Below are 26,036 nucleotides of genomic sequence, written 5' to 3'. Positions count from 1 at the left end.
CATTTCTTACTCATTTAAATCCCCAAGGTTAAACCTCCAGCTACAAATAATTCAAACTTTATCGTCTATGGCCATAGAGTATTAATTATCTTTAAAATGAGTAAAAGACATTTTAACAAATTATATTAATCATAAAAAAAATTACTCAAAATAGATTTAAGAATAATCATAGAATAAGTAATAGTAATTAAAGGTTAAACAAATATATGAGGTTAGAAACACCCCACTAAATAATAACGTAAATAAATAAACATAATAATTAAAAGTTAAGTAGTTAGATGAGGTTAGGAACACCTCACTGAATAAATATAATAATAACATAAATAAACATTGTAATTAAAAGTTAAGTAGTTAAATGAGGTTAAGAACACCTCACTGAATAATTATAACAATAACATAGTAATTAAAAGTTAAGTAGTTAGATGAAGTTAAGAACACCTCACTGAATAAATATAACAATAACATAGTAATTAAAAGTTAAGTAGTTAGATGAGGTTAAGAACACCTCACTGAATAAATATAACAATAATATAGTAATTAAAAGTTAAGGAGTTAGATGAGGTTAGTAACACCTCACTGAATAAATATAACAATAACATAGTAATTAAAAGTTAAGTAGTTAGATGAGGTTAAGAACACCTCACTGAATAAATATAACAATAATATAGTAATTAAAAGTTAAGGAGTTAGATGAGGTTAGTAACACCTCACTGAATAAATATAACAATAATGAGGTTAGGGGCACCCCACTAAATAAATATAAGCAAATAGATGAGGTTAGAGATACCCCACTAAATAAATATAATCAAGTAAATGACATAAATAAATATACATAATAGTATATAAAATTTTAAAAAGATAAGGTTCTCCTCCCCCTTACCTAGATAAGTAGGAGTTGAAACTAGTGTAATATCTCTCTAAAAACTTGGGCAGAATCTCTTCCTCTTTCTCCTTAAACAAGGCACTAGAGCAGAACCTCCTTTTCTTTCTCCTTCTCTCTCTCTTACTTTCTCTCTCTATTTCTCCAGAATTTCCTTCTCTCTAGAATTCTGAATTTTCAAAACCTTAGGCTCCTATTTATAGAAATTTTGAAGTTACTATGCACTATGCACTATTCATTAAAATAATATTATAAGTTACTATGCACTATTCATTATTATAATATTATAAATTACTATTCATTAAAAAATAATATAATAATTTGAAACAAACGTAAGTGCTTACGTTCTTGTTTTTGGAAATTACTATTTATTAAAATAATAATATATTTACTATTCATAAATACGTAAATACGTATATGTGAATAGTAAAATACGTATATATAAATAGTAAAATACGTATATAAAAATATGATAAATTTTCTAATAATCTCAATAAATATTTAAAATCAAAATAACCTGTTTTATTTAATAAAATTTGGGATATTACAATTCTTCCCTACTTACAGAAATTTCGTCCTCGAAATTTTTATTGCTTAAAATAGATAAGGATAATTTTTTCTAACTTCTTCTTCGAGTTCCCAAGTAGCATCTCCAGTGTCTTTATTCCAAATGACTTTTACCAATGCAATCTGTTTGCCTCTCAACTGCTTGATCCTCCTGTCTACGATCTGTACAGGCATTGTTTCAAATGTAAGGTTATCCTTTAATTGTACTGTATCAGGCATTATTATATGAGAAGGGTCAGAAATATATTTTCTTAACTGAGACACATGGAAAACATTATGGAGATTAGAAAGAAAAGGTGGTAGAGAAATTTGGTAAGCAACAGGACCTATTTTTCTAAGGATTTGATAAGGACCAATAAATCGAGGAGTGAGTTTCTTTGATTTCATTACCCTACCAATACCAGCTGTTGGTGTAACTTTCAAAAATACATGATCACCTTCCTGGAATTCAAGAGGTCGTCTTCTTTTATCAGCATAACTTTTTTGTCTGCTTTGAGTCATTCTCAATTTTTCTTGAATCATTTTGATCTTTTCCGTGGTTTGTTGCACCAATTCAGGACCCAAGATTAAATTCTCTCCTGTCTCAAACCAACACAAAGGAGTTCTACACCTTCTTCCATATAAAGCTTCATAGGGTGCCATACCTATGCTAGAATGGAAACTGTTGTTATAAGTGAATTCAATCAGAGGCAAGTATTTGTCCCAACTACCAGAATTCTCTAGCACACAAGTTCTCAATAAATCTTCTAGGGATTGTATGGTTCTTTCTGATTGTCCATCTGTTTGAGGATGATATGCAGAGCTAAGACGAAGCTTAGTTCCTAATGCTTGATGTAAACTTCCCCAAAATCTAGAAGTGAATCTAGGATCCCTATCAGATATTATGCTAGATGGTACCCCATGCAACCTTACAATCTCTCTTATATACAGTTCAGTCAATTTTTCTAGAGAATACCTAATGTTGATGGGTAAGAAATGAGCAGATTTTGTTAGTCTATCCACAATAACCCATATGGAATCAAACTTATGAATTGTTCGTGGTAAACCAACTACAAAATCCATTGCTATACTGTCCCATTTCCATTCAGGTATATCTAAGGGTTGTAACATTCCTGCCGGCTTTTGGTGTTCTATCTTAGCTTTTTGACAAATCAAACATGTAGCCACATATTGTGCTATTTCCTTTTTCATTTTGGGCCACCAAAACATTCTTTTGAGATCTTGATACATCTTTGTTGCCCCAGGGTGTATGCTCAGCTTGCTCTTATGTGCCTCACCTAAAATTATTTTCTTAATTTCTGAATCATTGGGTACACATATCCTATTATTAAATCTCAAAACTCCTCTTTGATCTAAATCGAACTTTTCACCATCCTTTTGACCTATCAACCTCTTTTTCTTCTGAATGAATTTATCAACTACCTGAGCCTCACCAATTTGTCCATGTAAGTCACTAGTAATTTGAACCGCATGCAATTGTATTTTATCTTGACTTACCGTAGTTGATAAACTCATGTCTCTAAATTTTTCTATCAAATTCATCTCTTGAATCATTAATGAGGAGACATGTAAGGATTTTCTACTCAGTGCATCAGCCACAACATTGGCTTTCCCTGGATGGTAATGTAATTCAAAATCATAATCTTTCAAAAATTCCATCCACCTTCTTTGTCTCATATTCAGTTCCTTTTGATCAAACAAATATTTTAAACTTTTATGATCACTAAAAACATCAAACTTACCACCATACACATAATGTCTCCATATTTTGAGTGCAAAAACAATGGCAGCTAGTTCTAGATCATGGGTTGGGTAATTCCTTTCATGAGCTCTCAACTGTCTAGAAGCATATGCTACTACCCTTCTATCTTGCATAAGAACACACCCTAATCCCATTTTTGAGGCATCACAAAATACGACAAATTGTCCATTAGGATTGGGTAAGGCTAAGACTGGTGCAGTAGTTAATCTTTTCTTAAGCTCCTGAAAACTATTCTCACATTTTTCTGTCCACTCAAAGGGTTGTCCTTTCTTGGTGAGTTGAGTTAAAGGCATAGCTATTTTAGAAAATCCTTCAATGAATCTCCTGTAATATCCTGCCAAACCCAAAAAACTACGGATTTCTGTTACCGTCTTTGGAGGTTCCCATAGTAGAACTGCTTCTACCTTAGATGGATCCACAGACACTCCATCTTTGGAAATCACATGTCCTAAAAACTTAACCTCCTCTAACCAAAATTCACACTTAGAAAGTTTGGCATACAGTTGTTTATCTTTCAGGATTTGGAGAACAGTTTGAAGGTGTTCTTCATGCTCTTCATGAGTTCGAGAATATATGAGGATATCATCTATAAAGACCACCACAAAATGGTCTAAATACGGACGAAAAATCCTATTCATATAATCCATGAACACTGCAGGTGCATTGGTTACTCCAAAAGGCATTACTTGATATTCATAATGACCATACCTTGTTCTAAATGCAGTTTTCTGTATGTCTTCTGCTTTCACTTTGATTTGATGGTATCCTGATCTTAGATCTATCTTAGAAAATACAGTGGCTCCTCTTAATTGATCCATCAAATCATCTATCCTAGGAAGAGGGTATTTATTCTTTATGGTAAACTTATTTAATTGCCGATAGTCCACACACAGTCTAAAGCTTCCATCTTTCTTTTTGACTAACAAAACAGGAGCCCCCCAAGGTGATACACTAGGGCGTATGAATTGTTTTTCAAGTAACTCCTCTAATTGTTTCTTCAACTCAGCTAATTCAGAAGGTGACATCCTATAAGGTGCCATTGAAATTGGTCCAGTTCCAGGTATTAAATCAATCGAAAATTCAATCTCTCTGTCAGGTGGCAAACCAGGAATATCATTAGGAAAGACTTCAGGAAAATTTTGAACGACAGCTATGTCTTTCAAGTTGACTTCCTCTTTAGTTTCCATAGTGGATAAGATTAAATATCCTTGAACTTTACCCCAAGGAAACTTGTTTATTGGTTTAGATAATGAAATCGATAGGTCCTTAGGATCAGAAAATATTATAGACTTTTCTGCACAATTAAGAAGAACGTGGTTGGAAGATAACCAGTTCATACCTAAAATCACATCTAATTGTGATAAAGGTAAGCAGATCAAATTTACAAGAAATTTTTTATCGCCAATAAAAATAGGACAGTCTGAACAAACCTTATTGGTAATTACAGATTTGTTTGTAGGGGTTGAAACAATCAAATTATTCTCTAAAGAAGAAATTGGTAATTGGAGGTATTGAACACAATTATTGGAGATAAAAGAATGAGTTACGCCTGAATCATACAGTACATTTAAAGTTTTGCCTTTAATGAAACATTTACCTTGTATTAGATCGTTGTTTTGAGCAGCTTCAGTTCCGGTCATGGTGTAAACTCTTCCAGTTGTAGAAGGTCTTGGTTTGGATCCGGAAGTATTCACGTGCGTCTTTGGTTGTCCACACTCAGAAAATACATGACCAGGCTTTCCACACTTGAAACAAATAGGTCCTTTGAGATGACAATCTTTAGTATAATGACCCTGTCCACACTTAAAACACTTGGCTTGATTATTAATGGACCTACTGGAATTTCCTGCAAATTGAGAAGATTGGGGTTTCCATTGTGGTCGAACATAAGGTTTTCTTTCATTATCCCTTTTCTTACTAAATTGAGGGCCAAAAGATTTTGGTCTATTATCCTTATTATGATCAAAACCTTCCAAAAATCGACACTTGTGTATTAATGTGGGAAAATCAGAGATTTCCAATATCCCTACTGCCTTTCTTAATTCTGATCTAAGTCCATCCTCGAATTTAATACACTTCATCCTCTCATCAGGGTGATAAAAGAAAGTAGAGTATTTTCCCAATTCCTCAAACTTAGAGGCATATTCTCCCACTGTCATATTCCCTTGTTTTAACTGCATAAATTCTATTTCTTTAGCCCTCCTAACATCATTAGGAAAATATTTTTCAAAAAATTTGGTTCTAAATACTTCCCATGTAATGATTATTCCCCCTCCTTCTAATAATCTCCTGGTACTATCCCACCAATATTCTGCTTCTCCTACTAACATAAATACTGCATAATTTACTTTTTGGTTGTCAGGACAGTTCATAGCTCGAAATATTTTTTCTATTTCTTTAATCCATAATTCAGCTTTTTCAGGATTGTATCCTCCATCAAATTGGGAAGGGTTATTGCTTCTGAATTCTACAAGTCCTTGTGACTCTCCTGTTCTTCCTGGTGGTTGATTCCTTAACAAGGCGGCAGCCATGTCCCTAATAGCTTGTACAGCCTCTGTTAGTTCGGTATTCCTTCTTCCTGCCATCTGTAATTTTATAGATCAGTTTATAATAGAAACATGGTTAGCACATTTCCCCAAGTTACACATGGAACGTTGCTCTGATACCATTAAATGTAACGCCTAATTCTAATACCCAAATTATACAATATAAAATTTTAATATTTTCGCAATTATATCATTAACAATATCTATATATTTATTTAATAAAAACAAAAGTAAAGAAAAGAATATCTTGTGAATTTAATACATAACATATCGTTCTAAAATATTTAGAATAACGTATTATTTTACACATTATTCATTTTCCTTACTCTTTTAATACAATATATATATTCATAACGGAAAGAAAATTACAATTAAAATAATATGATTGACAAGTAAAGTTATAACAGATCCATCAAATAGCCTCCGTATTCCAATTTCCTTCCACGTAGGACAGCAGTAATAATAACAGCAAAATGATCTGGAATCTCAAGTTGATCCATCTATTTATAATATATTTAATTAAAAAAAACAAAGAAAAGAAAGGAGTAAGAACAATATCCAATAAATACAATAATTCGAACGAATAAACATAATTATTTATAAATAAAATTTTAACATATATATATATAAATATATTTATACAGATTAAATATTAGATTTTCTTGATACAATAAAATTTGAATTATACTTGTAGTGACTAGTCAGGATAAATGAGCATCATTATAACACCAACCAAAACATATTCTGTAACATCCCAGTTTTTATTATTATTATATGGTATTTGGTCATAATTTTGTGATTATATTTTACTTCAATTGTAGCTAATTCACATTTCATTTATGCTTAATTGTAGGCTTTAGAAATATATGTATATTGTTGGGCTTAATTAGATAGTTGTAAACTTTCTTTTCAATAAAATCGTTTTCGCTGGGCTGACTGGCAAACCTCGGTGTTTAGGGCATAACTTGGGCTGTTATGGTCCAAATGATGCAAAATTGGTGTCAATGGAAATCTAAGAGAAAATTGCATAACTTTTACAGAAATAGCCATTTGCAAAATCTGTCGTTTAGGAGGTCAAAATTGGAATTTTATTGATACAATTGGTTCTCGCTGGACTGATTGGCAAGCCTCGGTTTGTGGGGTATAACTTGGTCGGTGGTTGTTCAAATGATACAAACTTGGTGGCTATGGAAATATAAGAGAAAATACTACAACTTTCATGAAGGAAATAGTTTCCGATTCGGCTGTCTATAAGGTCCAAATCAGTAGCTAAAGTCGATGAGGAAAAGAACATGGCACCAACTCCATTAATTCATCCCACCAACTTTAATAATTCATCTCACTAATTCATTCCACTTAGTTTTGTCTAAGATTTTTTCATTATTTTCCATTTTTTAATGTGTCTTGAAGGCTATAAATAGCCCTTCACTTCTCCATTGCAAACCATCCCTCAATTCTCATTCTCTCTTCTCTTATACTCTCTTCTTCTCCTCTTCTTCTCTTTGAAGACCTAGAGGAATCCATAGGAGGTGGTTCTATCCTAGTAGAAGGAGCCTAGAGGAGGAAGCTCTTCTTTAGTTTCAGCGCTTGTCATCCAGGTAAGGGGGGGAGTGAGAAATCTCGCTCTGGGTGTGGGATTGTATGCTGGGTAGTGGGATTGGCCCCCAATCCTGTGTTTGTTGTATGTTATATTGTTTGTATGTTCTAATTGCTTGGTTAATATGTGTGTATGAATAGAAATTCTGTTGAGATTATGATTGTGAAAGTTATGAATATGATATGATAATGTGAATGTGATGTTTCTAATGATATGATGTGATGATGAAATATGATGTGAAATGACCATGAGATATGATTGACCATGAGATAGATAATGTGATAATGTGACAATGAGATATGAAATGTGATAAAGAGAAATGACCATGGAAAGTGATAAAGTGATATGAGAATGCATAGAGTCTTGTTTGACATGCATCATTTGCATAAAGTGATAAGGGTACGATATGGAATACGCCGCTAGAGAAGGCCCCCTAGTGTAAAAGCTGTGGGGATCAGTCCTTGGGGATGGCTCGGTTTGGAAGTCCCAGTCTCGCCCATTGTGTGCATGGGATGTATCTTGCGCGGCTTAGCTATCCCGACGAGACTCTGGTAGTATGTCCTTCTAGTGAGAGTGCGCAGAGGTTGTGTCCCGGCATGTACTCCTAGACTACTCTTTGTGTATTGCTAGCGGCAATATACTACGTGATAAGTGACTGGCGCCACATGCATGATAAAATGTAGTCCGTGTCCATACATGTGTCTTTTGATGTTATATGACAAATGAATATGCCTTGAATGAGTAAGATGTGATATTGTTATTAATCTATGTTATACATATTTTGTTTGTGCTTGGCTATCTGATATATATTTCTACACTGTGAGCCGAGTGAGATGTTTTCTCACTCCCTTTTTCTTTGTGTTGTTTTTCTCTGACTGTTATACAGGTGATTATCAGTATGAGGCTGAGAATGTTGGTCGTGAAGCTTAGGCTTCTTTATGGGCTATGCTCTGATAGGACATGTGACATCGGGGCATAGATAAGATTAGATTAGGATGTTAATGTTATTATTTTGGAAACTTGAGATTTATTTCTTTGTAATTTCTGCTGATTGTGTTTGTTAAAAATGTGATACTCTTTAAACATGTTTGATTATTAAATGTTATATTTAAATTTATTGAGTTATGATATGCGGGGTAGAGGGTGTCACATTTAGTGGTATCAGAGCAAGTCGATCTAATCGACCGTGAGTTATGAGTCTACCATGCTTGTTTGGTAGATTAATAATGTGATGAGTTGATTGATGTGCTAATATGATGATTGATTATGTTGTGTGCATTGTGTTCTCAGGATTTGTTTGATAGACATGATATAATTTGATGATGCTATTTTTGATTGCTCTTTTCATAATTGCTTATTTGTTTGATACTTCTTGCTTACGTAAGAAGTAGTGGTTGAGTAGTATCACTCGTATGGTGAGCTTATGTACCAATAGTACGGATAAAGCCTATTGAGACCTTAGAATTAGGAGAGACATTAATTTGTCAAAAGTTTACGATTAATGAAATTTAGGAATCTATAGTAGTAGCGATTGAATCCAAGGAGGTTGTATCTGAGAATTGGAGTTTTGATATTTTGATGAGAGGTTGAAACGTTCCTTGAGTATTGGTGCTTCATGTTAACTTTTATGGTTTAGGCAATATGTGAATATTATTCTCTAAGTCCTTTGCACTAAATATGTGAGCTGTTTTGGTCTAGGATTGTAATGGAAAGCTTGAATATGAGTTTAAGGTGGAAAGGAGTGAGTTTGGAATGGTTGAGGTATTTTGTGAAATGTTAGTACACTATTGCTGTATAATATGGGGATTATTTTCGTTAAAATTTTGTTGTGCCTGTATGAGTATCATATTGACAGAATCAGATTTTATGGTCTTCACAAAAGTAGTAGCTTTGGACGTTATCTTTCTAATGGAACTGGAATCAGGTAAAACGGAGGTATAGAACTCTAGTTATAGCTACTTTGGTGATCAAAGGTCTAGTTATAAGCGCTGAATATATCTGCTGCGGTTTTTGAAATTTGTAGCTAAGAAGATGATCTTTTTAGAATTCTATGTCTTCGTAGGAGTTGTAGCTTATTCTCTTATCTTTATTTTGAGATAGGTTTGAGATCATTTGAATAAGTATAACTCTCTAGGTATCATTTTCTTTAAACATTGTTGAAGGGATATGTATGGTTTCATGATATTTTTGAATCGTTAGGCAATGCAAGGATAAGAATTGATTTTGTTTTGGGGTGTTTGCATAAGGATTGAGAGGTTGTTTAAAGGTTGTATAATGCTATGTGATAAAGTTTGTTCATGTATGTAACATCCCAGTTTTCAAAATGGTTATTACTATTATTATTATTATTATTATATGGTATTTGGTCATAATTTGGTGGTTATATTTTACTTCAATTATAGATAATTCACACTCCATTTATGCTTAGAAAGATATGTGTATTATTGGACCTAATTAGATAGTGGTGAATTATTTTAAGAACCATTTCTCGCTGGGCTAACTGACAAGCCTCGGTTTTTGGGGCATAACTTGGGCTGTGATGGTCCAAATAATGCAAACTTGGAGTCAATGGAAATATAAGAGAAAAACTCACAACTGTTACAGAAATAGCCATTTTCAAATTCGGTCGTATAGAAGGTCAAAATTGGAATTTTATTGATACAATTGTTTCTCGCTGGGCTGATTGGCAAGTCTCGGTTTTTGGGGCATAACTTGGGCTGTGATTGTACAAATGATGTAACGTCGGTGGCTATGGAAAGATAAGAGAAAACCCTACAACTTTCATGAAGTAGCCATTCGCATTTTCGGCCGTCTAGAAGGTCCAATTCGGTGGTCAAATATCGGTGCGGAAAAGAATATGGCATCCAACTCATCCCATTTCGTTTTGTCTAAGATTTTTTCATTATTTTCCATTTTTTTAATGTGCTATGGAGGCTATAAATAGGCCTTCACTTCTCCATTGCAAACCATCCCAAGAAACACTTCTCATTCTCATCCTCTCTTCTCTCATACTCTCTTCTTTCCCTCTTCTTCTCTTTGAAGACCAAGGGAAATCTAGAGGAGGAGGTTCTGTCCTAGTTTTAGCTCCGGTCCCTGTTTTAGACGGAAGGAGCCTTGGGGAGGCAGCTGTGCTATAGTCTCAATTTCTGTCCGGGTTTCAATTCAGGTTTATCCAAGTAAGGGTGGCATTTATAAAATTAATCTAGTATGGGTAGTACTTATAAGACTTAATCTAGTATACATGAGCATGATAGGAGTAGTATAACTTTTAATATGCTATTTTGTTTGTATGAAGGTTGTTATTTATTTAAATTGATGGTTGTTATTTATTCAAGTTGGTGGTTGTTTTGGATATTTAATTTGGCATGGTTATGATTATGTTTATATATATAATTATGAAGTATGTGTATGTGGTTTGGAAAAGTAAATAGGACTGAGAGGAGTAAGGTTATGGATGGGAGGTCTCTTGGTGAGATCAGGGATATAATCTTTGGAGAAAATATGGTATTTCGGAATCCCATTGTGAGGATTTCCAATTTGGAAATTTTCCAAGGATTATATAGTAAACCACTTCAGATGTTAGGTGGATTCTGAAGTACTCCTCTAAGTATCTATTTGCTACCGGTATGGGTCTGGGTCGAGTCATACCGATGGATGAGGTGACCCCACCAGGGTTACGTGACGACGTAATCCAACTGTATACTTTCCATGAGAGGTTAGGCGTGAGACATGGGTTGCTGACATGTTTCACCGTATCAACACTTGGTTTGGATAGGTGTTGAGGCCAACATTTGGTTTGGATGTGTTGGTTACATCATGGATTATACGGTGGTGTGACTTTGCTTTGGATGTGGATTATGTATACATATGGTATGGATTGTATACTAGGGTTATGGATTTCTTTAATTAATATGTATGCTATTGGTTTATATCTATCTTGGAAATACATGTTGGTTTGAATAAATATTTGTTAAATATTTATACTATGGTTGGTTTTATACGTGCTAACCCTTATGTTTCCATGTGGTGGAACTGTGATGATCTCACTATGTGGGGGAGCAGATTAGGTGTGAGGCCATGGGATAGCAAGGAGTCTTCTGGGTAGCTGCTTTGAGAAGTGGCTAGGCTTAGAGCTTGACCAGCACCTAGGGTGTTTCTGTTGATGGTTAATGTTAATATATTTTGGATGACTGTATAATTTTACTGAGAATGACTAATATATTTATGTTTGCTATTATGAAAACAATTTTTACACTCTAGCGTAGCTGGCTTTTGCTCTATTTTTTTTATTATATATGCTCTTTTATTTTGGTTGGTTATTGATGTAATGACCTAAGGTGAGTCGTTACAATGTACATGCTTATCGATGGTATATTTGAAGGTTTAAAGATGGTATTCTAATATGATTTAGTAAGCATGTATGTTGATATGTGGATAGATTACCTTAGGGATCAATTGGTGAATGTCGTGTGGTTAGTGAGATTGATCTTAGGGTGTGATATGATCATATTGTAGTTGAAGGTGGAGATATATTCAAGACGGTTGTATGTTAAGTATTACTATTTTATTTTATCTTATTTATTGATTGATTGATTGATTTATTTATTATTTTTATTGTATAAGATAAGTTTTCTAGTTCTTGTAAATTCCAGTTAAGGTAAACATGGATATGTCTCAGGTAGAAGTTGTATTTAAGTGGGGAGATATCTAAGCCAATTAGTGAAGATAAGAGTTTTATGATGTTAGCTTATTATTATTGGAGATTTATTGAAGGAATTTCTAAGATAGCTTTGCCCTTAACTACATTCACTAAGAGGAGTATTGTCTTTATGTGGGATAGTAAGTATGAGAGTAGTTCCAACTCTTAAGGCAAGATTGACTAGTGTTAATACTACTAGATTTTAGTAAGTCTTTTGTGGAACATAGTTATGTTTCTAAGATAAGATTGGATAGAGTGTGGATGCAAGAAGGAACAGATAAGTAGCTTATGATTCTAGAAAATTGAGAATTTATGAGAAGGAATTACCTTACCCATGACCTTGATTTGAAGACATTACCTATATGATTCTAAGCTTGAGGTATTTAGTGATCATAAGAGTTTTAAATATCTATTGACCAAAAGAGATAGTTAGAAATTTTTAAGGAATAAGATTTTGATCTTACTGGTTATTTGGCCAAAGCCATTGTGGTAACCAATGTTTTGAGTAGGAAACCTTTATATTTTTCCTTATGATTAGAAAGAAGGATCTTTTTAGGGATTTAAGTCTGACTTGTGAGATTACTCCTAGTGGTGAAAAACTAGGTGTGACTCGAGTAACAAGTGGATCATTGAGATAAATTGGAGAAATACAATTAGTTGATTCATATTGGTAACAAGATATGAGACTATAGAATAAGGTGATGGATAGGGGTTTGAATTGGTTGAAGATGGAGCAGTAAAATTAGTGATTTTATATGTATAACATGCTTAGGTGCTTGATCTTTACAGATGATCATAGAAGTAATATCAATATTATGACAGATGCCTTGATTACGATGATCACTAATATATTTAAGGATTGGATTTGATTGGAGAATTTAGGGACTTATGATTGATGTGTGAGACTACCTTTAGGAACATTGAATTGACTATGGTTGAAAATAACTAGTGAATTAATGGATGAGATTAGAATCTTTTCTAGTGAACCAAGTGGAAAAGATTAGTAGGAATATGATTAAAATTTATAATAAATAAAAAAAAAATTGGAATTGATGTTGTTTTTAGGTGCAAGAATAAATTTGGGTGCTTAGTAATCTTGAAATTAGAAAGATGATCTTAAAGGGAGGACACAAGAGTACTCTTAGCATCCATTTAAGAGCCACTAAGATGTACCAAGACCTTAGGAAAATATTCCAGTGGCCTAAGATAGAAGAATTTGTGTATGCTTGCTTAGTATGTTAGAAGGCTAAGGGAGAACATCAGAAACCTTCAGGTTTACTGCAACCTTTAGATGTGCCTGTGTGGAAATGGGATAGCATCTCGATGGATTTTGTAGTAGGATTACCTAGGACAAGGAAGAACTTGGATGCTATATGGGTCATTGTGGATAGATTAACTAAGTCTGCCCATTTTATTCCCATTAACATTAGATACCCTTTGGAGAGATTAACCAAGTTGTACATAGGTGAGATTGTAAGGTTGCATGGGGTTCCTACTAGTATAGTTTCTGATAGAGATCCTAGGTTCACCTCTAGATTTTTGGGAGAGCTTGCATAAGGCGTTAGGCACTAAGCTTAGGTTGAGTTCAGCATATCACCCCCAAACAGATGGCCAGACTGAGAGGACCATACAATCCTTAGAAGACTTGTTGAGAGCTTGTATCTTAGAACATGGAGGTACTTGGGATAGTTTCCTACCTTTGATAGAGTTTACCTACAATAATAGCTACCATTCCAGTATTGGGATGGCACCCTATGAGGCTTTGTATGGTAGGAGATGTAGAACACCTTTGTGTTGGGTAGAACCTGGAGAGAGTGCCATTTTGGGACCTGAGATAGTTCAACAAACCACCGAAAAGGTTAAGATGATCCAGGATAAAATGAGAGCGTCACAAAGTAGACAAAAGAGCTACTATGATAAAAGAAGGAAAGACCTTGAGTTTAAAGAGGGAGATCATGTATTCCTTAAAGTAACTCCTTGGACTGGAATTGGTAGAGCACTTAAATCTCGCAAACTTACTCCAAGATTCATTGGTCCCTACCAGATCCTTAAAAGAGTTGGTGATGTAGCCTACCAAATTGCGTTACCTCCATCCCTATCAAATCTTCATGATGTCTTCCATGTTTCTCAACTTAGAAAATACATTCATGACCCATCTCATATTGTGGAACCCTACAACATTCAGTTAAAGGATAACCTCACTTATGAAACCATACCTTTGAGAATTGAGGACAAGAGGGTAAGGCAACTAAGAGGTAAGGAAATTCCTTTAGTCAAAGTTGTTTGGGGAGGAAACTTTGAAGAAGACGCTACATGGGAACTAGAAAGCAAAATGCGGGAAGCTCATCCATTCCTGTTTTCAGGTAAATTTCGAGGACGAAATTTCTTAAAGGAGGGGAGAATTGTAACATCCCAGTTTTTATTATTATTATATGGTATTTGGTCATAATTTTGTGATTATATTTTACTTCAATTGTAGCTAATTCACATTTCATTTATGCTTAATTGTAGGCTTTAGAAATATATGTATATTGTTGGGCTTAATTAGATAGTTGTAAACTTTCTTTTCAATAAAATCGTTTTCGCTGGGCTGACTGGCAAACCTCGGTGTTTAGGGCATAACTTGGGCTGTGATGGTCCAAATGATGCAAACTTGGTGTCAATGGAAATCTAAGAGAAAAACGCACAACTTTTACAGAAATAGCCATTTGCAAAAGCTGTCGTTTAGGAGGTCAAAATTGGAATTTTATTGATACAATTGGTTCTCGCTGGACTGATTGGCAAGCCTCGGTTTGTGGGGTATAACGTGGTCGGTGGTTGTTCAAATGATACAAACTTGGTGGCTATGGAAAGATAAGAGAAAATACTACAACTTTCATGAAGGAACTAGTTTCCGATTCGGCTGTCTATAAGGTCCAAATCAGTAGCTAAAGTCGATGAGGAAAAGAACATGGCACCAACTCCATTAATTCATCCCACCAACTTTAATAATTCATCTCACTAATTCATTCCACTTAGTTTTGTCTAAGATTTTTTCATTATTTTCCATTTTTTAATGTGTCTTGAAGGCTATAAATAGCCCTTCACTTCTCCATTGCAAACCATCCCTCAATTCTCATTCTCTCTTCTCTTATACTCTCTTCTTCTCCTCTTCTTCTCTTTGAAGACCTAGAGGAATCCATAGGAGGTGGTTCTATCCTAGTAGAAGGAGCCTAGAGGAGGAAGCTCTTCTTTAGTTTCAGCGCTTGTCATCCAGGTAAGGGGGGAGTGAGAAATCTCGCTCTGGGTGTGGGATTGTATGCTGGGTAGTGGGATTGGCCCCCAATCCTGTGTTTGTTGTATGTTATATTGTTTGTTTGTATGTTCTAATTGCTTGGTTAATATGTGTGTATGAATAGAAATTCTGTTGAGATTATGATTGTGAAAGTTATGAATATGATATGATAATGTGAATGTGATGTTTCTAATGATATGATGTGATGATGAAATATGATGTGAAATGACCATGAGATATGATTGACCATGAGATAGATAATGTGATAATGTGACAATGAGATATGAAATGTGATAAAGAGAAATGACCATGGAAAGTGATAAAGTGATATGAGAATGCATAGAGTCTTGTTTGACATGCATCATTTGCATAAAGTGATAAGGGTACGATATGGAATACGCCGCCAGAGAAGGCCCCCTAGTGTAAAAGCTGTGGGGATCAGTCCTTGGGGATGGCTCGGTTTGGAAGTCCCAGTCTCGCCCATTGTGTGCATGGGATGTATCTTGCGCGGCTTAGCTATCCCGACGAGACTCTGGTAGTATGTCCTTCTAGTGAGAGTGCGCAGAGGTTGTGTCCCGGCATGTACTCCTAGACTACTCTTTGTGTATTGCTAGCGGCAATATACTACGTGATAAGTGACTGGCGCCACATGCATGATAAAATGTAGTCCGTGTCCATACATGTGTCTTTTGATGTTATATGACAAATGAATATGCCTTGAATGAGTAAGATGTGATATTGTTATTAATCTATGTTATACATATTTTGTTTGTGCTTGGCTATCTGATATATATTTCTACACTGTGAGCCGAGTGAGATGTTTTCTCACTCCCTTTTTCTTTGTGTTGTTTTTCTCTGACTGTTATACAGGTGATTATCAGTATGAGGCTGAGAATGTTGGTCGTGAAGCTTAGGCTTCTTTATGGGCTATGCTCTGATAGGACATGTGACATCGGGGCATAGATAAGATTAGATTAGGATGTTAATGTTATTATTTTGGAAACTTGAGATTTATTTCTTTGTAATTTCTGCTGATTGTGTTTGTTAAAAATGTGATACTCTTTAAACATGTTTGATTATTAAATGTTATATTTAAATTTATTGAGTTATGATATGCGGGGTAGAGGGTGTCACATATTCCACCTCCATTTCTTACTCATTTAAATCCCCAAGGTTAAACCTCCAGCTACAAATAATTCAAACTTTATCGTCTATGGCCATAGAGTATTAATTATCTTTAAAATGAGTAAAAGACATTTTAACAAATTATATTAATCATAAAAAAAATTACTCAAAATAGATTTAAGAATAATCATAGAATAAGTAATAGTAATTAAAGGTTAAACAAATATATGAGGTTAGAAACACCCCACTAAATAATAACGTAAATAAATAAACATAATAATTAAAAGTTAAGTAGTTAGATGAGGTTAGGAACACCTCACTGAATAAATATAATAATAACATAAATAAACATTGTAATTAAAAGTTAAGTAGTTAAATGAGGTTAAGAACACCTCACTGAATAATTATAACAATAACATAGTAATTAAAAGTTAAGTAGTTAGATGAAGTTAAGAACACCTCACTGAATAAATATAACAATAACATAGTAATTAAAAGTTAAGTAGTTAGATGAGGTTAAGAACACCTCACTGAATAAATATAACAATAATATAGTAATTAAAAGTTAAGGAGTTAGATGAGGTTAGTAACACCTCACTGAATAAATATAACAATAACATAATAATTAAAAGTTAAGTAGTTAGATGAGGTTAAGAACACCTCACTGAATAAATATAACAATAATATAGTAATTAAAAGTTAAGGAGTTAGATGAGGTTAGTAACACCTCACTGAATAAATATAACAATAATGAGGTTAGGGGCACCCCACTAAATAAATATAAGCAAATAGATGAGGTTAGAGATACCCCACTAAATAAATATAATCAAGTAAATGACATAAATAAATATACATAATAGTATATAAAATTTTAAAAAGATAAGGTTCTCCTCCCCCTTACCTAGATAAGTAGGAGTTGAAACTAGTGCAATATCTCTCTAAAAACTTGGGCAGAATCTCTTCCTCTTTCTCCTTAAACAAGGCACTAGAGCAGAACCTCCTTTTCTTTCTCCTTCTCTCTCTCTTACTTTCTCTCTCTATTTCTCCAGAATTTCCTTCTCTCTAGAATTCTGAATTTTCAAAACCTTAGGCTCCTATTTATAGAAATTTTGAAGTTACTATGCACTATGCACTATTCATTAAAATAATATTATAAGTTACTATGCACTATTCATTATTATAATATTATAAATTACTATTCATTAAAAAATAATATAATAATTTGAAACAAACGTAAGTGCTTACGTTCTTGTTTTTGGAAATTACTATTTATTAAAATAATAATATATTTACTATTCATAAATACGTAAATACGTATATGTGAATAGTAAAATACGTATATATAAATAGTAAAATACGTATATAAAAATATGATAAATTTTCTAATAATCTCAATAAATATTTAAAATCAAAATAACCTGTTTTATTTAATAAAATTTGGGATATTACATGTATAATTTTAAGCTTATTACTTCTAGAAAATAAAAAAAAATTATTTTTTTTCTTCTAAAATATAAAATTACTATTTATGTTAAATAAACTAATATATGCACTAATTATTTAATAGAAAACTCATGAAACACACAAATATGAAAATATTCACACTTGAACTTTCTTACTATAATTTTAAAGACAATATACTAATATCTCTAAGTAGTTTATAAATATTTAAAAATAAATATTATTTTTTAAAAATAATTTTAAGATCAAAATATTATTTTTAGAAGGTTTAAAATAGTTTTCTTTGATTTTCATCCCTCTAAAATATAAATTCACTAGTTTGATTATTTTAAGGTAGATAAATAATATTTTTTTTAAAAAAACTAAAAAAAATTTTATAGGTGTTAAATATCAATACTGTAACACCCCAATTTCCTTAAAAGGATATTTTTTATTAATAATGACATTTTCGTAATTATTGATGGCATTTTTGTAATTTTATAAAGGTATTAGGGGCATTTGAGTAACTCGGAACGGGCTGTTCCGAAACTGGAACGGGCCGTTCTGAGCATTTAAAATAAGCTAAAATTTTAGGTTGGGAACGGGCCCAGAATGGGCCGTTCCAACAAGGAGAACGGGCCGTTTCGGAGGGAGAACGGGCCGTTCTGCTGAGTTTGAGAACGGGTCGTTCTGGTTTCAGAACGGGCCGTTCTGCTTTTTGAGAACGGGCCGTTCCGATTTTGGAACGGGCCGTTCCAGTTGAGAAATTTGCCCACGTTTGAAGGATCCGGAACGGGCCGTTCCGAAATCAGTACGGCCGTTCCGGTTGCGCCAGGAGGCCTATAAATAGGGCCAAGGGGGGGTGAAAAATTTATATTGAGCAAGAAGTGTGACACCCTCTACCCCGCATATCATAAATCAATAAATTTAAATAATATAACTTTAATAATCAAACATGTTTAAAGAGTATCACATTTTTAACAAACATAATCAGCAGAAATTACAAAGAAATAAATCTCAAAGTTTTCAAAGTAATTTAAAATAACATTAACAACCTAATCTAATCTTATCTATACCCCGATGTCACATGTCCTATCAGAGCATAGCCCATAAAGAAGCCTAAGCTTCACCACCAACATCCTCAGCCTCATGCTGATAATCACCTGTATAACGGTTAAAGAAAAACAACACAAAGAAAAAGGGAGTGAGAAAACATCTCACTCGGCTCACAGTGTAGGAATATATATACTAGATAGCCAAACACAAACAAAACATATATAACATAGATTAACAATATCACATCTTACTCATTCAAGGCATATCCATTTGTCATATAATATCAAAAGACACATGTATGGACACGGACTACATTTTATCATGCATGTGGCGCCAGTCACTTATCACGTAGTATATTACCGCTAGCAATACACAAAGAGTAGTCTAGGAGTACATGCCGGGACACAACCTCTGCGCACTCTCACTAGAAGGACATACTACCAGAGTCTCGTCGGGATAGCTAAGCCGCGCAAGATACATCCCATGCACACAATGGGCGAGACTGGGACTTCCAAACCGAGCCATCCCCAAGGACTGATCCCCACAGCTTTTACACTAGGGGGCCTTCTCTGGCGGCGTATTCCATATCGTACCCTTATCACTTTATGCAAATGATGCATGTCAAACAAGACTCTATGCATTCTCATATCACTTTATCACTTTCCATGGTCATTTCTCTTTATCACATTTCATATCTCATTGTCACATTATCACATTATCTATCTCATGGTCAATCATATCTCATGGTCATTTCACATCATATTTCATCATCACATCATATCATTAGAAACATCACATTCACATTATCATATCATATTCATAACTTTCACAATCATAATCTCAACAGAATTTCTATTCATACACACATATTAACCAAGCAATTAGAACATACAAACAATATAACATACAACAAACACAGGATTGGGGGCCAATCCCACTACCCAGCATACAATCCCACACCCAGAGCGAGGTTTCTCACTCCCCCCCTTACCTGGATAACAGGCACTGAAACTAAAGAAGAGCTTCCTCCTCTAGGCTCCTTCTACTAGGGTAGAACCACCTCCTATGGATTCCTCTAGGTCTTCAAAGAGAAGAAGAGGAGAAGAAGAGAGTATAAGAGAAGAGAGAATGAGAATGAGAAGTGTTTCTTGGGATGGTTTGCAATGGAGAAGTGAAGGCCTATTTATAGCCTCCAAAACACATTAAAAAAATGTAAAATAATGGAGAAAAAGATAGACAAAACTAAGTGGAATGAATTAGTGGAATGAATTATAGAAGTTGGTGGGATGAATTAATGGAGTTGGTGTGAATTAATGGAGTTGGTGCCATGTTCTTTTCCTCACCGACTTTAGCTACTGATTTGGACCTTATAGACAGCCGAATATGAAAATATTTCCTTCATGAAAGTTGTAGGATTTTCTCTTATCTTTCCATAGCCACCAAGTTTGTATCATTTGAACAACCACCGACCACGTTATACCCCACAAACCGAGGCTTGCCAATCAGTCCAGCGAGAAACAATTGTATCAATCAAATTCCAATTTTGACCTCCTAAACGACCGATTTTGTTAATGGCTATTTCTGTAAAGGTTGTGCGTTTTTCTCTTATATTTCCATTGACACCAAGTTTGCATCATTTGGACCATCACAGCCCAAGTTATGCCCTAAACACCGAGGCTTGCCAATCAGCCCAGCGAAAAACGGTTTTAATAAAGAAAATCACAACTATCTAATTAAGCCCAATAATACACATATCTTTCTAAAGCCTACAATTAAGCATAAATGGAGTGTGAATTAGTTACAATTGAAGTAAAATATAATCACCAAATTATGACTAAATAATAATAATAATAATAATAGTAATAATAACCATTTTGAAAACTGGGATGTTACAATACTTCCCCCCTTTTAAGAAATTCGTCCTCGAATTTTTGAAACGAAGAGGTTTGACTATGACTCGTTCAAGATTCTTCTTAAATTTCCTTGGAAAATCCACAACAGAGTCTAGACATATTATTTCACTTCCAAACAGGAACATCTAAAGGCTACAAAAGTCCTAAAAGGCTTCTGATGTTCTGTCTCATACTTATACCATACTAAATATAAGTACATAATATCCTCTATTCCTCTCTTTACTTAAGGCCACCACGCTTCCGCTGCGCCACTCTGATGCACCTTAGTAGCTCTTAAAACTCCCTTTAAGATCATCTTCCTAAATTCAAGATTACTAGGCTATAGATCCTATCATTGAACCCCAAAATACCATCAACTTCTACTCATAAAGGGCTATTTATACCTCTACCAATCTTCTCCACTTGGTTCACTAAGAAAGAATCTAACTCCTAAGCTTCTCTAATCTCGTCCATTAATTCATTAGTCATTTTCAACATACTAAATTCAATGCTCCTAAGGGTGAGCTCACACATCACGCTTAAGTCGCTAAGTTCTTTAATCAAATACAACCCTTAAATCGTCAAATATGGTAGGTGAAAGATCATCCTACTCAAGGTATCTGCTAGAATAATAGCTTTATTTCTACGACCTTCTCCAAAGATTAAGCACTTAAGCATAGGTTCACTAGATACATATACCAGATTTCTAATTTCACCATTCTAGCTATACCCAAGTCAAATTCTTATCCACCTCCTTATCCTATAACCTCATACCAAATAAATCATCTAATCAATCCTTTCGTTACTCAATTTAAATTTTGTCTTACACTACTAAGAATAACCTTATCAGAAAAACTTAAATCTCTAAGTTGAGCTAAAAGATGTATCTTTCTAATCAGGAAAAAAAAAGGTAAATATAAAGGTCTCATACTCAGAGCATCGGTTACCATAATGGTTTTGGCCACATAACTTAATAATATCAAGATCTTATTCCTTAAGGACTTTTAACTATTTCCTCTGGTCAATAGGTATTTAAAACTCTTATGATCGCTAAATACCTCAATCTTAGAATCATATATGTAGTGTTTTCAAATCTTAGTATACATATTAAAACTGCTAACTCAAAGTCATGGGTAAAGTAATTCCTCTCAAGAATTTTCAATTGCCTAGAATCATAAGCTACTACCTTTCTTCTTGCCACAACACTCTTCCCGAACCTATCTTTAGAAGCATAACTATATACCACAAAAGTCTTGCTAAAATCTAGTAGTATTAACATTAACCAATCTTTCCTTAAGAGTTTGAAAACTACCTTCTCCTTTGTTATCCCACACAAAGGCAACTATTTCTTAGTCAATCCAGTCAAAGGTAATAGTAAGCGACCTAGAGAAGTAGGCGATAAAATGTTTTGGGTACTTAAAAATAAACATAGGTCCAGAAATTCCTGATATGGGTTAGCCTTTCAAACTACTGTTGAATTCATGGGTAGGCAAACGAAAACTTAGTGAACTGAAACATCTTAGTAGCTAGAGGAAAAGAAAGCAAAAGAGATTCCTGTAGTAGAGGTGAGTGAAATGAGAGTAGCCTAAACCTCTAACTGCTACCTTAGACATTTACTTAATAAATCTCCTATAAATTATCCTAAGAAAACTCTTAATTTTACTAATTGAATTAGGTATCTCTCACTTAAGCACAACTTCTACCTTAGATAGCTCTATGTTATACCTTCGCAAGAAATTACTCACCTCATACAATCAAAATCATAATCTAGCTAAGTTTATCTTAGATATATCTTCACACTTAACTCTAATATGATGGTATCACATCCTAAGGTCAAAACCTCTCATTAACACACAAATATCCACTAATTGATCCATAAGGTCACATACTTGCATATCAATTCATATTAGAATACCTCCTTCACATATATCATCCCTAAATATGTATGAATTTATCACCATGAACCAATCATATCATTTGAATCAACCTTTCAGTGACCAGACCTTAAAACATCATCAAATCCATTTTTATCCTTGTTATGCCTAAAATCTCAAAAACATCATGATAGCATATATCTACCTGACACACAGAGTTATACTCATACAAATGATCTCAAACCTATCTCAAACGAAAGGTAAATGAATAAGCTACAATTCTTATGAAGGCATAAGATTTCAAAAAGATCACCTTCCTAACTAAAAATTCAGAAATCATTTCAAGTATATTTAGCTCTTATAACTAAACTTCTGATCACCAAAGTAGTCATAACTAAGGTTCTAGACCTCTGTTTTATCTTATTCTGGTTCCATTGGAAAAATAATATCCCAAGCCACAATTTTCATGAAGACCACAAAATCTGATTCTGTCATATGATACTCATACTAGCACGACAGAATTTCAACGAAAATAATCCCCATATCATATAGCATTAGTGTACTAACATTTCACAAAATACCTTAACCATTCCAAACTCACTCCTTTCCACCTTAAACTCATATTCAAGCTTTCCATTACAATCTTAGACCAAAACAGCTCACAAAGGACTTAGAAAATAAAATTCACATACTATCTAAACCATAAAAGTTAACATGCACGCACCAATACTCAAGGAACATTCCAATCTCTCATCAAAATATCAAAACTCCAATTCTCAGATACAACCACCTTTGATTCAATTGCTTACTACTATAGATTCCTAAATTCCATTAACCGTAAACTCTTGAAAAATCATCCAAATCTAAGGTCTCAATAATTTCTAGTTGATTATCAAGGCTTTGTCCGTACTATTGGTACATAAGCTCACCATACGAGTGATACTACTCAACCACTACTTCTTACGTAAGCAAGAAGTATCAAACAAATAAGCAATTATGAAAAGAGCAATCAAAAATAGCATCATCAAATTATATCATGTCTATCAAACAAATCCTGAGAACACAATGCACACAACATAATCAATCATCATATTAGCACATCAATCAACTCATCACATTATTAATCTACCAAACAAGCATAGTAGACTCATAACTCACGGTCGATTAGATCGACTTGCTCTGATACCACTAAATGTGACACCCTCTACCCCGCATATCATAAATCAATAAATTTAAATAATATAACTTTAATAATCAAACATGTTTAAAGAGTATCACATTTTTAACAAACATAATCAGCAGAAATTACAAAGAAATAAATCTCAAAGTTTTCAAAGTAATTTAAAATAACATTAACAACCTAATCTAATCTTATCTATACCCCGATGTCACATGTCCTATCAGAGCATAGCCCATAAAGAAGCCTAAGCTTCACCACCAACATCCTCAGCCTCATGCTGATAATCACCTGTATAACGGTTAAAGAAAAACAACACAAAGAAAAAGGGAGTGAGAAAACATCTCACTCGGCTCACAGTGTAGGAATATATATACTAGATAGCCAAACACAAACAAAACATATATAACATAGATTAACAATATCACATCTTACTCATTCAAGGCATATCCATTTGTCATATAATATCAAAAGACACATGTATGGACACGGACTACATTTTATCATGCATGTGGCGCCAGTCACTTATCACGTAGTATATTACCGCTAGCAATACACAAAGAGTAGTCTAGGAGTACATGCCGGGACACAACCTCTGCGCACTCTCACTAGAAGGACATACTACCAGAGTCTCGTCGGGATAGCTAAGCCGCGCAAGATACATCCCATGCACACAATGGGCGAGACTGGGACTTCCAAACCGAGCCATCCCCAAGGACTGATCCCCACAGCTTTTACACTAGGGGGCCTTCTCTGGCGGCGTATTCCATATCGTACCCTTATCACTTTATGCAAATGATGCATGTCAAACAAGACTCTATGCATTCTCATATCACTTTATCACTTTCCATGGTCATTTCTCTTTATCACATTTCATATCTCATTGTCACATTATCACATTATCTATCTCATGGTCAATCATATCTCATGGTCATTTCACATCATATTTCATCATCACATCATATCATTAGAAACATCACATTCACATTATCATATCATATTCATAACTTTCACAATCATAATCTCAACAGAATCTCTATTCATACACACATATTAACCAAGCAATTAGAACATACAAATAATATAACATACAACAAACACAGGATTGGGGGCCAATCCCACTACCCAGCATACAATCCCACACCCAGAGCGAGGTTTCTCACTCCCCCCCTTACCTGGATAACAGGCACTGAAACTAAAGAAGAGCTTCCTCCTCTAGGCTCCTTCTACTAGGGTAGAACCACCTCCTATGGATTCCTCTAGGTCTTCAAAGAGAAGAAGAGGAGAAGAAGAGAGTATAAGAGAAGAGAGAATGAGAATGAGAAGTGTTTCTTGGGATGGTTTGCAATGGAGAAGTGAAGGCCTATTTATAGCCTCCAAAACACATTAAAAAAATGTAAAATAATGGAGAAAAAGATAGACAAAACTAAGTGGAATGAATTAGTGGAATGAATTATAGAAGTTGGTGGGATGAATTAATGGAGTTGGTGTGAATTAATGGAGTTGGTGCCATGTTCTTTTCCTCACCGACTTTAGCTACTGATTTGGACCTTATATACAGCCGAATATGAAAATATTTCCTTCATGAAAGTTGTAGGATTTTCTCTTATCTTTCCATAGCCACCAAGTTTGTATCATTTGAACAACCACCGACCAAGTTATACCCCACAAACCGAGGCTTGCCAATCAGTCCAGCGAGAAACAATTGTATCAATCAAATTCCAATTTTGACCTCCTAAACGACCGATCTTGTAAATGGCTATTTTTGTAAAAGTTGTGCGTTTTTCTCTTATATTTCCATGGACACCAACTTTGCATCATTTGGACCATCACAGCCCAAGTTATGCCCTAAACACCGAGGCTTGCCAATCAGCCCAGCGAAAAACGGTTTTAATAAAGAAAATCACAACTATCTAATTAAGCCCAATAATACACATATCTTTCTAAAGCCTACAATTAAGCATAAATGGAGTGTGAATTAGTTACAATTGAAGTAAAATATAATCACCAAATTATGACTAAATAATAATAATAATAATAATAGTAATAATAACCATTTTGAAAACTGGGATGTTACAAGAAGTGGTAATCTTAGAGAGAGAAAGAGGAGAGAGAGAGAGAGAGAGAAAGAAAAAGAGAGAGAGGGA

The 26,036-nt window shown here is 34.1% G+C and overlaps 1 protein-coding gene and 1 long non-coding RNA gene across 4 annotated transcripts; one reads left to right on the top strand and one right to left on the bottom strand.

The window, feature by feature from the left end:
- The first annotated feature begins 10,095 nt into the window (after positions 1-10,095).
- On the top strand, positions 10,096-16,437 carry LOC145956842 (uncharacterized). Of its 2 annotated transcripts, none has more exons than XM_083072592.1 (3): positions 10,096-10,528; positions 11,415-14,414; positions 16,196-16,437. In XM_083072592.1, the coding sequence occupies exons 2-3, from the start codon at positions 13,796-13,798 to the stop codon at positions 16,237-16,239; spliced, it is 663 nt and encodes a 220-aa protein (XP_082928718.1). In that variant the 5' UTR covers positions 10,096-10,528; positions 11,415-13,795; the 3' UTR covers positions 16,240-16,437. The 2 variants fall into 2 exon arrangements, 1 of the variants encoding a protein (XP_082928718.1); XR_014433131.1 differs by having other exon boundaries at positions 10,134-10,528; positions 11,415-15,307.
- A 2,362-nt stretch (positions 16,438-18,799) lies between these two features.
- Positions 18,800-25,951, bottom strand: LOC145956843 (uncharacterized). Of its 2 annotated transcripts, XR_014433133.1 has the most exons (3): positions 25,065-25,951; positions 19,938-24,180; positions 18,800-19,053 (listed from the first exon to the last, which is right to left on the bottom strand). It is a non-coding gene; the product is annotated as an uncharacterized LOC145956843 (long non-coding RNA). The 2 variants fall into 2 exon arrangements; XR_014433132.1 differs by lacking the exon at positions 25,065-25,951 and having other exon boundaries at positions 19,938-25,054.
- Between the last annotated feature and the right edge of the window lie 85 nt (positions 25,952-26,036).

Source organism: Cajanus cajan, chromosome 4 (assembly GCF_000230855.2).
Source record: "Cajanus cajan strain Asha chromosome 4, NIPB_CcT2T_4, whole genome shotgun sequence".
Lineage (NCBI taxonomy): Eukaryota > Viridiplantae > Streptophyta > Magnoliopsida > Fabales > Fabaceae > Cajanus > Cajanus cajan.
The sequence above is the reverse complement of the archived record's forward strand: the minus strand, read 5'-3'. Positions and strand labels throughout refer to the sequence as shown.

Bases quoted from the DNA above. Each gene is read 5' to 3' on its own strand.
- LOC145956842 (XM_083072592.1), top strand. From the start codon at position 13,796: ATGGCACCCTATGAGGCTTTGTATGGTAGGAGATGTAGAACACCTTTG. The intron at 14,415-16,195 runs GTAAATTTCGAG...ACTGTTATACAG, and splicing joins TCATCCATTCCTGTTTTCAG to GTGATTATCAGTATGAGGCT.